At 52.5% G+C, this 14,967-nt stretch overlaps 3 protein-coding genes across 3 annotated transcripts; 2 read left to right on the forward strand and 1 right to left on the reverse strand.

Annotated features, from left to right (window-relative positions):
• Positions 1-863: 863 nt before the first annotated feature.
• LOC114134377 (complement component C1q receptor-like) lies at positions 864-3,653 on the reverse strand. The gene has a single exon (XM_028000974.1). The coding sequence runs from the start codon at positions 3,327-3,329 to the stop codon at positions 1,521-1,523; it is 1,809 nt and encodes a 602-aa protein (XP_027856775.1). The 5' UTR covers positions 3,330-3,653; the 3' UTR covers positions 864-1,520.
• On the forward strand, positions 3,595-8,030 carry LOC114134466 (uncharacterized). Its single transcript, XM_028001087.1, has 3 exons — positions 3,595-4,288; positions 5,008-5,160; positions 5,230-8,030. The coding sequence occupies exons 1-3, from the start codon at positions 3,595-3,597 to the stop codon at positions 6,198-6,200; spliced, it is 1,818 nt and encodes a 605-aa protein (XP_027856888.1). The 3' UTR covers positions 6,201-8,030.
• Positions 8,031-9,515: 1,485 nt separating this feature from the next.
• On the forward strand, positions 9,516-14,241 carry gnmt (glycine N-methyltransferase). Its single transcript, XM_028000987.1, has 6 exons — positions 9,516-9,819; positions 10,306-10,433; positions 10,557-10,670; positions 10,738-10,880; positions 11,944-12,065; positions 13,734-14,241. Exons 1-6 carry the CDS (start codon positions 9,611-9,613, stop codon positions 13,903-13,905), a joined length of 888 nt encoding a protein of 295 aa, XP_027856788.1. The 5' UTR covers positions 9,516-9,610; the 3' UTR covers positions 13,906-14,241.
• The last annotated feature ends 726 nt before the right edge of the window (positions 14,242-14,967 follow it).

Genomic DNA, 14,967 nt, shown 5'->3' on the forward strand with positions numbered 1-14,967 from the left:
ATGGATCCCAGCAGCATCCTGAGGTGGCGCCGCGCGGCTCGCAGGATTCTCTGGCTTCCTTCCTCCAGGCCACTGTTAGGTAAATTGTATATATTATTATCAAATATTTGTTGTTTCATGTGCCTTTATAATGTTCTTGTCTTATATGCCTTAATTTGTTTTGTTTCATCTTAGCATAAAGAATGTTTCTGTGTTGTTGAATTACTTTGATTCCTTTCTCTCTGAGGAAGAGCAGAGAGGAACAGGGCAGCAGGTTTATCGTTCAGCAGAAACCTCTGCATCCTGACCTGCTAGATAAAAAACTGTTGCTGTGAAGACGTACAACTTGCTCTGTTTTACTGTGTCTGGAGCCGAATAATCTAATGCAAGATACCATGTGTTTAGTTAGTGATTGCCATTAGCACTGCAACTAAGTGATGAAGTGTTCTGCCCCCACCCTTTAGAGTTGCAGTGCTCTCTGTGATAGGGACTCCGAAAGTAATAAAAAGAGAGGAGCGGACAAATGTGTTTCAGAGCGGTTGGAGATTTGTGACTGTAAACACATCTCTATCCGTTCTCCTCGCGAGATCAAAAAATCTAACTCTCTTGTCTTTTCTGTGTTTGTTTAATTTGTCTTTAATAGGTGTCAAACCTGACAGCCAGGCTGATGTGTGCAAAGCAGAAGAACCAGAAGAACCGGGTCACACTGGGACGCTTCATATGAGGTTGTCCTCCATAACATGTCCCAGAATTCACCTGGCATCTAACGGCGGCAGCAGCTTCGACCTTCACTGATTTCCTGAACCTTCAGGTCCGTCCAGGTCAGCTGATCATGTGATGAAACCACAAGTTTACATACACCCAATAGAAACTTTTATTTCCTCAACCTGAAGCTATTTGGAACTGGAACCGATTCCTTCCTGACTGTGGTCAGACCTTCCCATCATGCCTCTCCTGGACCAGGTGAGCCTCCAGGTGAGCTACCTGTTGCTTAAAGAGACAGTACCAATTGTGGATCTGTCAAATTGTTTCTGTCATCAGAGACGCTTCATTCTGAAAAATGAGTTTCTGTTGGATTAAAGTTAATATCTGCTGTCAGCTATAAATCAGTCATCTCCAGTTCCTGCAGGTGTTCCTGACACACACACGCACAAACACACGGGGACACACACACACACCCCACGCGTCAACACACACACACTATCACAAACACACACACATAAACAAAACAGTCAGGGTGGTGGAGGCTGACCAGGGCAGCCATTAATCTGTTTACTGTGTTAGCATTAGCACCTAGCACACATCAACTACCCAGGATGCATTGTGGCGTAAACAACATGGCGACACAGTGGATGACGTTATTTTATTTAAACGTATAAAATCTAAACAACCTGCTGTATTTTTATTGGATTGTTTTTACATCTGTAATAAACTTTACTTACAAAACATTTAGAAATGAATCTGGATGAAAATATGCTGATGATATCCATACAGATCTCCATAAATTAACATGAAATGCAGTGCCTGCTCTCTCTCTGGGGTCAGAGGTCATCAGTCAGGATGGACTCGTACAGCTTCTCCAGCCGTGGATCCAGACCCGAGGACACCCAGCAGTAGCCGTCCGCCGTGCTTTTCTTCTTCTTCACCTCCGTTTTGGAGCGACTGCAGCGGAAGATGGCGATGAAGAGAGTCAGAGCGACGAGGGCGAGCAGCGGGACGACCGAGCTCAGGACGCAGATCAGCACCCTGTTCCTGGCCGAGGCGTCCTCAGCCGACACCGGCGACCGGTTGCCGATCTGGTCTGTGACATTGACCAGCTCAGGCAGCGGGGCCTCGGTGTGGGGGGACCAGTGCTGCAGCTGCACAGCCATCCTGTGTGTCCTCCTGTCCTCTGCCGGGGCAGCTGAGGTGACGGGCGACTGGGACGACGCGGAGGTCACGGTCTCCCGAGTCTCCAGCTTCGAGCAGCTGAAGCTGCCGACCGTATTGATGCATGTGAGGAGACGGGGGCAGGGGTCACCGGTGCATTCGTCCACATCCACACAGGACAGTCCGTCTCCGGACACACGGAAACCCTGCTGGCAGAGGCAGGAGAAGGATCCCCCAGTGTTCACACAGCCATGCTCACACACCGCGCCGTCGCACTCGTTCACATGCCTGCATTCGCCGCCCGTCAGGCGGAAGCCGTCCCCACACACACACCTGTAGCTGCCGGGCGTGTTGACGCAGCCGCCGTTGTGGCAGGCCTGAGAGAGGCACTCGTCCACGTCGGAGCAGTTCCGCTGGTCTTCACTCAGTCTGAAGCCACTGGGACATCTGCAGGAAACGCCGGCCTGGCCCGTCACACAGCTGTGCTCGCAGGTATCGGGTTGGCACAGGTCCGTTATCCGGCAGGAGAACCCGTCCTCTTCCAGCTCCCAACCTTCTCTGCAGGAGCAGCGAACAGCTCCTCCTTCCTGCCGGCACTCCTGTGCACAGCCTCCGTTGTTCTTCTGACAGTTCTGGGTTTCTGGCTTGCAGAACGGCCCCGGAGGGCTCCAGACGTAGGCGCCGTCCAGCTTTATGCACTGAGAGGACGTCGTCTCCTGGCCACCGCAAAAGACTCCGGCCCTCGTCCCGTACGGAAGCAGCTTCAGCTCAGTTTTTAGAGGCTGTTTTAAAAAAATCGACTCATAGACGATCTTTCCAGGCCCCTGCAGAACCAGAGAGGGACACATTCCCTGGAAGTAAAACTTACAAGCATAAGAAGCTTCTTTTCTACAAACTCCTTGGGTCCATTTCAGCTGATCCTGGACTGAGAAGGTGTAAACCACCTTCACACATCTCTCAAAGGTGCATGTGACGAGAGGCTCTTGTTCCCAGTTGGAATATTGGGAATCTTCGTCCCCAGAGACCCATTTGAATCCTCGGAGAGGCTTGTCAGGGAGAACGCAGTCCTTTTTCTTCAGCTTCAATCCGATCCAGACCTTTAAAACCTGGTCAGGATGTTGTTTTTCAACCAGCAAGAGAAGTGAGCGCAGATCTTCCTCCTCCTTTCTGTCTCTGAGAGTCATCAGGTACCCGCCGTCGTCCTCGCAGAGGTTCTGGGCCTTGTGAAAGCCAACGGGCTCCATGTTCAGGACGAAGCAGGCTTTAGAGGTGCACAGCATCTCCTGTTTGGCTCCAGTTGATCCCTTCAAGCTGCTAATGAGCGGCAGGAGGAAGATCAGCAACATGGCTGCTGTGTAGAGCAACAAAGCTGGATCTGTGCAGAGTTTCAGGGAGAACGGAGACCGGTCTGCAGCGGTCCAGTCATGGCTGAAGGAGAACTGATGTGAGCCTGCTGAGATGTTGGTGCTCTCAGCAGGCATCCTGTTTGGGAGCCAAACTGAAGACGGAAGTGTTGTCCAGCAGCAGAAACCGGGCCGGTTCCGTTCTGCAGCAGAAAACAATGAGAGGCAGGGTTCTGTTATGACTGCGCCTCCAGATGTCTCCGGCTGCAGCCGACTCCAGAGGCTGGAAACAGAAAGCTGTTATTGTGCCGCCTCACAATGCAGGACAGAGCTGCTGCTGGGAATTCACCTTTGACCTTTACCATTGTTTCCTTGCAAGAAATCAGCTGAGCAACTTTTTATAATGTACAATGAAGCCAACAATGGTCTCCTGGTCCCGGTCTCCTGGTCGCGGTCCTGGTCCCGGTCCTGGTCCCGGTCCCGGTCCCGGTCTCCCGGTCCTGGTCTCCTGGTACCGGTCCTGGTCCCGGTCCTGGTCTCCCGGTCTCCTGGTCCCGGTCCCCCGGTCCTGGTCCCGGTCTCCCGGTCCCCGTCCCGGTCTTGGTCCTGGTCCCGGTCTCCCGGTCCCCGTCCCGGTCTTGATCCCGGTCTCCTGGTCCCGGTCCTGGTCTGCTATGTTCCTGTTATGTTCCTGTTATGTTATGTCTTGGTCGTGTTGAACCTGTTGGACCTGTTGGACCTGTTGGACCTGTTGGATGTGTTGGACCTGTTGGACCTGTTGGACGTGTTGGACCTGTTGGACCTGTTGGACCTGTTGGACGTGTTGGACGTCTTGGTCGTGTTGAACCTGTTGGACCTGTTGGACCTGTTGGACCTGTTGGATGTGTTGGACCTGTTGAACCTGTTGGACCTGTTGGACCTGTTGGACGTGTTGGACCTGTTGGATGTGTTGGACCTGTTGAACCTGTTGAACCTGTTGGACGTGTTGGACCTGTTGGAAGTGTTGGACCTGTTGGAAGTGTTGGACCTGTTTTTACGTCCTCATGTTTTCCTGGTCAGTGATGGTCTCCCCAGTAACTCTCTGGTTTTAAACTGCTGTAAGACAGAAACTGGTTTTCTGCACCACAGTATCGGCCTGATGCTGAAACCTTCTTAGTGAAATGGAAGGAAAAACTCCAGGCGACTCGTTTGACTCGTCATCAGGCTGCGACTCACGTTGAGGCCGTTTGTGTTTGATTACAGAAACTTTTCTAGCTGATCTGCAGGAAATCCTTCCTGCTTTAGTCTCACCTGCTCTGTTACTGTAACGACCTTTGACCTGCTGGATAAATCCTCCTGCTGTCTCAGTCCTTCCTGTCTCTCCTCCGGCTCCCAGCCGGTTTAAAGTTCTGGTGCTGACCCACAGAGGAACATGGCCGGGCTGCTGGTTCTGTCAGGTTTTAACTAAACGTTCTGGGGCGTGCCGTGGTGGCGTAGCGGTTAGTGCGACCCGTATTTGGAGGCCTAGAGTCCTCGACGTGGCCGTCGCGGGTTCGACTCCCGGACCCGACGACATTTGCTGCATGTCTTCCCCCGTTTCCTGTCAGCCTGCTGTCAGATATAAGGGACACTAGAGCCACAAAGACCCTGGAGGGGTAAAAAAAAAAACTAAACGTTCTGCTTCCTTCTCAGACTCAACAGACACGGTTAGAAGTTCTGCTGGTTCTGTTCAGTCCCATTGTGTTCTGTTGGTTTTGTTGGGTTTTGCTGGTTCTGGTGGTTCTGTTCAGCCCAGCTGTGACCAGATCCCTGAACAGAATGGGAGTGTTTGTTTTAGCCGTGCTGGTTCCGATCCGGGTCTCTGCCTCTGGTTTCCTTCCTGCTCTCTGGGCCCCCGGGACCGGTTGGGGCCCGGGTTTCCGGAGCGGATGCCTCAGGCGGGTCGAGGCTCAGAACCTCAGCGGCTGGCTGCTGGAATGGCTCTTCTGCTGTGGGTTCTGATGCTGCCGGTTCTGGAGGCCGGGCCGGCAGCAGGCCTGCCTGCCTCTGTGTTCTGAAGGCCGCTGCCTGACGGTGAACCGGGCTGGACTGGACTTTGACTCGGCGTCGGCGGCGTGCCACAGGCGGGGCGGAGAGCTGCTGACGCTGCAGGCTGAAAGCAGCCACCGGCTGTTGGCCCGCCTGGCTCCGGTTCTGTCCGGTAGCTTCTGGATGGGACTGCGGCTGCCGGCCGGGTCCTGCAGCGACCCGGCAGAACCGCTTAGAGGGTATCGCTGGACCTCCGGTGCTGCCAACGGCACCTTCAACTCGTCCTGGGTCCGGTGGGAGGCCGGCGCCGTGGTCTGCTCGCCCAGTTGCGTGGCGCTGGCCCGGTACCGGGTCTGGACGGAGCAGCCGTGTTCCGACAGACCAGACGGGTTTCTGTGCGGAACCGCAGACAGCAATGCATGCTGGGAGCAGGAGCTCTTCTTCAACGGCCCCTTCCGGTGCGACGACGCCCCCTGCCAGCAACGGTGTGCGGACGCCGAGGGCGGGGTCAGATGCTCCTGTTTCCATGGTTACGTCCCGGACAGCGAGGACCCGCGGCGCTGCCGGCAGCACTGCGCCCAGCAGAGCTGTCCGGCGGTGTGCGCGGCGGGCGGCGCGGCGTGCCGCTGCGCGGACGGCTTCCTGCTGGAGGAGCGGCGGTGTGAGGACATCGACGAGTGTCACATGGGGCAGTGCGACCAGATCTGCCTCAACACCTTCGGCAGCTTCCTGTGCTCCTGCCGCCGAGGCTTCCTGCTGACGGGACAGGTGCGGTGCGTCGCCGTGGCAGCAGGTGAGGTCGTGACCCCGGCGGATCGCAACAGCACTCTGAGGGCCGCCTCGGCTCTGCCGGGGCCCTTCCTCTGGGTCTGGGTGGGGGCCGCCGTGGTTCTGGTGGCAGCCGTGTTTCTGCTCAGACTTTACGTTGTTCGGCGTCAGAAACACAGAGAGCGAAGCTCCGGCCAGCAGCCGGCCGCTTCCGCTCCTCCCCCGGACCTCTGAACCACAGCTTTGGAACCTTTACGCTGTGGAGGACAGAACCTGGCAGTCGGCATTCAGGGTGGTAGTTAAACATTAAAATGGCCGCCTTCTCTCCATGTAGAATTATGTTTGTAACTTTTCTTCAAACTGTTGCCATGGTTACCATAACAGTTTGTTAGGAGACAGATCATCTGAAACATCAATCTCCTCCGAAAACAGTCAGTCAGAGCCAGGAGGCGGAGCTTAGTGCTGCTAATCACCACCATGTACTTGCTGCTAAATGTGCTAATGGCAGAGAAACAACTTGGCCGTCATCGGTGGCTATGCTAACTAGCCTTAGCATTCATGACAGCCTGTGCTAGCTGAATGTAGCAGAGAGCAGGGGGAGATGAGCAGCGCCACAGAAGGTTGTGATTAACAGCGCTAAGTCTGGCTGCACCGATCTATTAAAAGTCCTGACCTGCCAGTTCCGATTTTGGCCAATATCAATTTTTTTTGTCTAAAATGTTGGTAAAATGAGGCAAATCAGCACGGACCAATCGGAGCATCGCTAGCGCTAAGACCCGCCTCCTGCCTCTGATCGTTTGGAGTTAGCGCTCAGAGAAGGAAGAGCAGATTGTCTCGGCAGTATAAACAAATATGTAGAAAATATTTTTAGAAAAGTTATAAACTGCAGCTTTAATGCAATTTCAGAAAAATCCTTCAGAGGAAATGTTTAGAAATGTCCAGACATTTAGTTTATGAGAAATGATCAAATCTTGATGCTATAGAGACAAACTGAACATTCATTCTAATGAAATGATCTGATTCCTAAAGTAATCAATAAGTAAATGTTATTTTATATTTTCTGCTTTTACTAGGATTTTAAATCAAACTGTAACTGTTTGTTTTTATTGCTCATGTTTAAAGCTTTTACACAAAGTATTTCTGTTTTTGTTCAACGGCTTTTATTTCTCATTGCCCCACGGAGCCGAGTTGGACTTTAGTTTGTTCAATCGCTTTTTCTCATCTGAGGGGAAAAAACGTTTCAAAACATTTTGTTCTGTTATTTTTTTCAGTTCAGTTTAAATTCAGATTTGTTTCCGTTTCAAAGAAAAAAAAACTACATGGCCCTAATTTAGCTCCATACAGAACCGAGCAGAACCGACCCGCTGAGTTCTGTTCAGGTCCAGAACAGTGGCTAACATTTTGAAGAAATTCTCCAGCTGTAGATTTGATGTTTCCATGGTGATGCATCCCATAATGTTGCTGCTGGTTGGAGCCTCTCGTCCCCTGAATGCGGCGCCCTCTAGCGGAGGAAAACTGCTTCAGTTCTCCACCTGCAGGCCTGCCGGTTCAGGTCGAACCGGACCGGAACCGGCCCAGTAGGGCGGCCGCTGACCCGGTGCTTAGGTTCTGCTCAGAGTGAACCGGGTCGGCTGAAGCTGCGGCTCGGCGCTGATAAGACTGGCTGCTCCAACCGAACCCGGACGGTACCGGCTGCAGCCGAGCCGAGCTGCACTCAGCCAATCAGAGCGGGAGGAGGCTCAGCCAATCAGAGCGGGAGGAGGCTCAGCGGTTGCTGAATGTTGAACCTGCGGGGCAGAAACGGCTCAGGCTTCATCCTGCAGCAGTTTAAGAGATTTACTTTTTAATATCCACAAGTCAGAAACACACAATGCTAAAAAAATATAACATTTAACTTCCTGTCCACGCAACAACACAAAGACTTTCTGAAGAATTATTAAAATGAAAACAGGAAAATCTTTTCTGCAGATTTCTCTAAACCTCCAAGGAATCTAAATCAATAATCAATCCTTGTTGTATTAGTTTATCAAATTACTTAATTTTATTAAAGAGTGGAAAAACTCAGTTTTGACTCAGAAATATTTTCACACATGAATCCCTCTGAGGAAGTTATTTTTAATATCCAATAAACTTTCTGTCTTAATTCGTCGTCATAAATCATAACATTGTAAAAAATGCAACGTAAGAAAGATTTCATTAGTAGGAAGAAAATAATCTGATGCAGTTAAAATTATTTTTTCTTGTTTCATTTTTTCAGTTGTCCACATATTAATCAACAATATAACATTCTGTTTTCTTTAGAAAATATTTTAGTTCATTTAATGTTTTTGTCTAAAATCTGATTTCATTCACTTTCAGTTTGAATTTTAAGTTTAGCATCATTTGTTTGAATTTGTTTGTTACTAAATATTATTGTTATTATTAGTTTTTCCATAATTTAGTGGTAAATAATATTACTTCTGAAAAGAAAATATGTTTATTATTCTGCATAAACAGGAAGTGTTCAAGCTGACGGGGTTTAATGGTTTCCATGGTAACGCTCTTTTTCTGTTACCTGGAGTTTTTCTGTTTGATCAGTTTGGTTATAAAGATTATTAAATTATCTACATTCATGTCGGGATATAACTTAATCATCCTAAAATCAGGTTGTTTTTCATTTGGTTATATATTTTTATCAATTTGGTTATATACTCCAATAACAGAAATAATTTTATGTATTTCTTTAGCTTTTTGTGCATTAAACCTACAGACCTCAGATTATCATCCCTCATGAAGAAAAACTGAATTATTCTGCTGTCAACGCTGATTTTTCTCTGAATATTGTTAGCATTTCATAATCAACATAGATCATAAGGACGAAGAAAAGAAACAGTGGTTTTGTGTTTATTTAATGATCATTTGAAAATGGTTCATTTTTAGGGAAGAATGAGTGAACTGTAAGTTAGCATCCGGCCGCCGTGATCGCAGTCACTACACTCAGTATTAAAATGTTGGATATTTTTCTGTCCGTTTTTATCATCTTTGTTAATAATTAAACCGTTTGTTTATTTTATCAGAGCAGGTTCTGAATAGGTCCAGCTCCACTTCTGCTCCTGGACTCTGCGACTGCTTCAATAATTACCTCTGAATATTATTTTAACAATCTGTCATCTGAATTCACTGAAATACTAAAACACGCCTCATGTTCCACAGTTAACGGTACGAAATGTTCCAGATGACAGGCGGGGTCAGAGGTGAGTTCAGGTAAGAAACGGGAAACGAACCCAGAATCCTCATAACATCCAGCGTGAGCTCAAAACCTCTAAAAACCTGCAAAACACTTTAAAACTCTTTAAAACTCTAAACATCTGCTCAGATTTTAGCGCAAAATCAATGAGAAAGCTCGGCTTCAGGAGAACCTTCGAGACTAAACTCAGGGCAGAGTTGAAGAGGAGTTTCCGCTGACGTCAACAATAAAGGGGCGGAGCGTCCGAGAGCCAGCCAATGAGAAAGTAGGCGTCCTTCCGCAGCAGAGCGCCATTGGCTGAAAGTTTGTCGTGCTGCGGTTCCTATATAAACACCAGCAACCCGCCGGAGGGGCAGGCTGCCTCCAGCTCATCTTCTACCCACAGAACTACCCTGGCAGCGGGGAACAGGCGGGCAGCATGTCGGTCGACAGCGTCTTCAGGACCCGCTCTCTCGGCGTGGCCGCCGAGGGACTTCCGGATCAGTACGCGGACGGGAAAGCGGCCAAAGTGTGGGAGTTGTACATCGGAGATATCCAGAGCCGGACCCAGGAATACAAGAGCTGGGTGGTTTCCCTGCTGAAGCGGCACGGCGTGCGGAAGGTGCTGGACGTGGCCTGCGGGACCGGGTAAGCGGCCAGCCGCGGTTCGCTGTGCGCGACATCTCCATGAGTTACGGTAGTGACGTTTTCCACTTGTTGCTGAGCTGATGGGTTTCAGGTGACCCGGATGATGTTTTATTTTGAATGTTCTCTGAGATTTTCTGAGCGACCTGAAGCTGAGTGAATAATAGATCAATCCAGGTGTGTCTCCAGATGTTTTAGGGGCCAGAAGGGCCCCATGCGGCCACCAGCTCAGGCAGGATGTTTACCTTCCAGGTTGCTTTCTTTAGCAAACTGGCAACAACACAACAAAGAGGAGCAATGCAACGGTACACAAACTGGAAATGTTGGGCTGGTGACGCAGGCCTTTAAATCCAGAAACGTTAGCAGCTGTCACTTAGCAACAAGATGATTTATGAACCACACGAACAACGGCAGCCTTCAATAAAACACCAGTGTAAATAACGGCAAGATCCGACACGGTTCTGACCCGGTTCTGTCCCGTCTGTGCAGAGTGGACTCCATCATGCTGGTGGAGGAAGGTTTCCAGATGGTGAGCGTCGACGCCAGCGACAAGATGCTGAAGTTCGCCCTGAAGGCGCGCTGGGAGCGCCGCAAGGAGGCCGCCTTCGACCAGTGGGGTAGGACCAGAACCCGACCGGAAACAGAACCGGTTATACCGATCAGAGCCGGTTCTACCGAACAGTACCAGTTCTACTGACCAGAACCATAACCGGTCCTGAAGCTTCTCGGTGTGTGTCCAGTGATCGAAGAGGCCAACTGGCTGACGTTGCCTGATGACATCCACAGACCCGCGGACGGCTACGACGCCGTCATCTGCCTCGGGAACTCCTTCGCTCACCTGCCGGACTTCAAAGGTTTGGACAGTACTGTGTGGTGTTGACCTTTGACCTTCAGACAGTGATGCGTTGCTGTTCATCGTAGGGGACCAGAGCGAGCAGCGCCTGGCGCTCCGTAACATCGCCGGCATGGTGCGACCCGGCGGGATCCTCATCATCGATCACCGTAACTACGACTACATCCTGGAGACGGGGCGCGCCCCGCAGGGCAAGAACATTTACTACAAGGTAACAGGAAGTCGGTTCTCTCTGCGTTTTTCACGGCTTCAGAAATCCAGACAGCAAAAGCTAAACGTTGGTTCAGAGGCTCAGAGCTCCACATGGATTCATCTCATCCAGGCAAAACAACTAAAGAGTCATAGCTAACTAGCATGCTGATGCTAGCTCTGCTAACAGAGCTAACCCTACACTAGCATACAGAACTATGCTAGTGTTATCGTGCTAACTTCAACCTTGTTATTGTTCACATGCTGCCTAGTGGTAGTAACCCTGTTTGCTAGTGTTAGCATGCTAGCTGTTAGCATGCTAATTCTAACTTTTTATGCTATCGTTAGCATGCTAACTGGAACCCAGGGCCTGCTTGGTGGTGCTGACCAGAACCGGTTCTGCTGCTGAACAGGACCGGTCCGAACAGAACCAAATATCAGAACTGATTCTGGATGAACGATTTTATCAGTGAATCTATAAAACTAGAAAAATCTTTTTCATTTTTCATTTTTTTTCATTTTTAATTTATTATTAAGTGTAAGCTAAGATGTTAAACTATATCTGTTTTAGTTTTATTATTCTCATTTTTATCACTTTTTAAATAAATTTTTGTTTTCCAAGTATTCATATTTAATTTGTAATTGACACTTTGCAGACAGGTTACATGTTTTTATTTTCAGTTTATTTTTATTTTCTGTTTTTATATTTTGCCATATTTGATTTATTTATGGGAATTCACCTGATTAATATCATGTAATATTATTTTAAACTTTGATAAATTTCCCATATTGCAGATTTAGTTTCTTTAATGCGGATTAAAATAATCTGGAGATGATTTTCTCGCTGTTTAATTAGCTGTGGCTAATTTCATTAGTTCTGCCTACTTTAATTAAATTTGGCTACTTTCATTAGCTTTTGTTAGCTTTGGCTAGTTTCATTAGCTTTAGCTAGTTAGCTTTGGCTTGTTTCATTAGCTTTAGCTAGTTAGCTTTGGCTTGTTTCATCAGAGTTAACGCCACAGAAGCAGGTCTAATCAGAGCCTTGAGCAGAACCGTGTCTGACCCGTTCTGTGGTTCTGTTGCAGAGCGACCTGACCCAGGACATCACCACCTCGGTTCTATGGGTGAACAGTAAGCCTCACATGATCACCTTGGACTACACCATCCAGGTGCCTCAGGCGGCGCTGCAGAAGCTTCCTGAAGTCAGGTGAGCTTGCGGTTGGTCGCCAGGCGGTCGGTCGCCAGGCGGTCGGTCGCCAGGCGGGGTCCAGGCGGTCGGTCGCCAGGCGGTCGGTCGCCAGGCGGTCGGTCGCCAGGCGGGGTCCAGGCGGTCGGTCGCCAGGCGGTCGGTCGCCAGGTGGGGTCCAGGCGGTCGGGGTCCAGGCGGTCGGGGTCCAGGCGGTCGGTCGCCAGGCGGTCGGTCGCCAGGCGGGGTCCAGGCGGTCGGGGTCCAGGCGGTCGGTCGCCAGGCGGTCGGTCGCCAGGCGGTCGGTCCCCAGGCGGGGTCCAGGCGGTCGGTCGCCAGGCGGTCGGTCGCCAGGCGGGGTCCAGGCAGTCGGTCGCCAGGCGGTCGGTCGCCAGGCGGGGTCCAGGTGGTCGGTCGCCAGGCGGTCGGTCGCCAGGCGGGGTCCAGGCGGTCGGGGTCCAGGCGGTCGGGGTCCAGGCGGTCGGTCGCCAGGCGGGGTCCAGGCGGTCGGTCGCCAGGCGGTCGGTCGCCAGGCGGGGTCCAGGCGGTCGGTCGCCAGGCGGTCGGTCGCCAGGCGGGGTCCAGGCGGTCGGGGTCCAGGCGGTCGGGGTCCAGGCGGTCGGTCGCCAGGCGGGGTCCAGGCGGTCGGTCGCCAGGCGGTCGGTCGCCAGGCGGGGTCCAGGCGGTCGGTCGCCAGGCGGTCGGTCGCCAGGTGGGGTCCAGGCGGTCGGGGTCCAGGCGGTCGGGGTCCAGGCGGTCGGGGTCCAGGCGGTCGGTCGCCAGGCGGTCGGTCGCCAGGCGGTCGGTCGCCAGGCGGTCGGTCCCCAGGCGGTCGGTCGCCAGGCGGGGTCCAGGCGGTCGGTCGCCAGGCGGTCGGTCGCCAGGCGGGGTCCAGGCAGTCGGTCGCCAGGCGGTCGGTCGCCAGGCGGGGTCCAGGCGGTCGGTCGCCAGGCGGTCGGTCGCCAGGTGGGGTCCAGGCGGTCGGGGTCCAGGCGGTCGGGGTCCAGGCGGTCGGGGTCCAGGCGGTCGGTCGCCAGGCGGGGTCCAGGCGGTCGGGGTCCAGGCGGTCGGGGTCCAGGCGGTCGGTCGCCAGGCGGTCGGTCGCCAGGCGGGGTCTAGGCGGTCGGTCGCCAGGCGGTCGGTCGCCAGGCGGGGTCCAGGCGGTCGGTCGCCAGGCGGTCGGTCGCCAGGCGGGGTCCAGGCGGTCGGTCGCCAGGCGGTCGGTCGCCAGGCGGGGTCAGGCGGTCGGGGGTCCAGGCGGTCGGTCGCCAGGCGGTCGGTCGCCAGGCGGTCGGTCCCCAGGCGGTCGGTCGCCAGGCGGGGTCCAGGCGGTCGGTCCCCAGGCGGTTGGTCGCCAGGCAGTCGGTCGCCAGGCGGTCTGTCGCCAGGCGGGGTCCAGGCGGTCGGTCGCCAGGCAGTCGGTCGCCAGGCGGTCTGTCGCCAGGCAGTCGGTCGCCAGGCGGTCTGTCGCCAGGCGGGGTCCAGGCGGTCGGTCGCCAGGCAGTCGGTCCCCAGGCGGTCGGTCGCCAGGCAGTCGGTCGCCAGGCGGTCTGTCGCCAGGCGGGGTCCAGGCGGTCGGTCCAGACGGTCGCTGAGCTGTTTTTCTCCAGTCTGACCCGACAACCAGAATAATGTCAGTAAACGACTCTGAGAACCGTCCTGAGTAATCCCTGTTCTGGTTCTGTGCAGTAAGTTCCGGCTGTCCTACTACCCTCACCGCCTGCAGAGCTTCGGCGAGCTGCTGAGCGACGCCTTCAGCGCCAACATGGAGCACACCGTCTACGGAGACTTCAAGGCCTTCCGGCCGGGCCAGGACCCGCCGCCCTGCTACTTCATCCACGTCTGCAAGAGAACAACCTGAAGCCGGTTCTTCTAGGCCGAGCCGGGTCCGGGCGTCTCGGCAATAATTCCTCCTCTGAGCAGAGACCGGTTTCCTTTCTGCCTTGAAGCTGCTGAGAGCCAACAGGAAGCTGCTTCCTCATGTTTTAGACCTCTTACTCTTTCTGCCGGCGGTCCGAACCGAAGCAACACCGACCAAAACGTCGCAGTGATGAAATTACTGAAGACGATGAATCTGCCAAAGATATTTGAAGAGCTGCTGTTGGCCGGCCGGCCGGTTCTGAAACAATGTTCTGATTAATCTGCGGTCCAGAAGTGGTTCTGATTCTTGATCTTTTAATAAAACTCTGAAGTATGAGGCTGCTTGTCGTGTTTTGCTGAGTCATGGTTGAAAGGCCTTATGCTCTGCAGTGGCGGCAAGGTGGTTCTGGATGGACCCAGCTGGACCCGTTTCATCTGCAGCCGTCGCCATGGAGACCCTACAACCTTGGAGCATCTCCTCCAGCGGTTTCAGTCAGACCCGGAACCCAACCTGAACTGGACCAGACCGGATTGTGTTACTGCTCTTTGGTGCTGAAGATAAATCAGTAAATGCTCCAGAACCTTTTGGACCTCTGCAGCAAAACCGTGTTGAGTAGAAAACACTTCAAAACTCATCCAGGACACTAGAGGGCGCCATTTCACCGCATGCCTGCTTCCAGTGGAAACTGGACGCAGCTCAGTTCTGTTTGGGTTCTGGTTCTGGTCGGGTTTGGGTTCTTACCGTTTTTCTGGTTCTGAATGGAGGCCATTTCCAGACATTGTGATGTAAAGCCAGTCCTCGCCAACACAGTTCCCATGGCAACGCAGAGCTGCCACAGTTCTTTGTTGACAAATGATGGTAAATCGCCCACACCCCATCGTGTGTGTGTGTGTGTGTGTGTGTGTGTGTGTGTGTGTGTTGGATAACCAGTGAAGGAGACAACAGAACACCGGGACCGGGTTCTGATTGGCCGACCCGCAGGCCGGGTTCTGCTCCGAGTGACGCTTCAATATTCTCTCATGTTTCAGTCAAAACCTAATGCCAATAATTTGGGTTATTTTG

The sequence above is a fragment of the Xiphophorus couchianus genome, chromosome 19, assembly GCF_001444195.1.
Source record: "Xiphophorus couchianus chromosome 19, X_couchianus-1.0, whole genome shotgun sequence".
Classification (NCBI taxonomy): domain Eukaryota; kingdom Metazoa; phylum Chordata; class Actinopteri; order Cyprinodontiformes; family Poeciliidae; genus Xiphophorus; species Xiphophorus couchianus.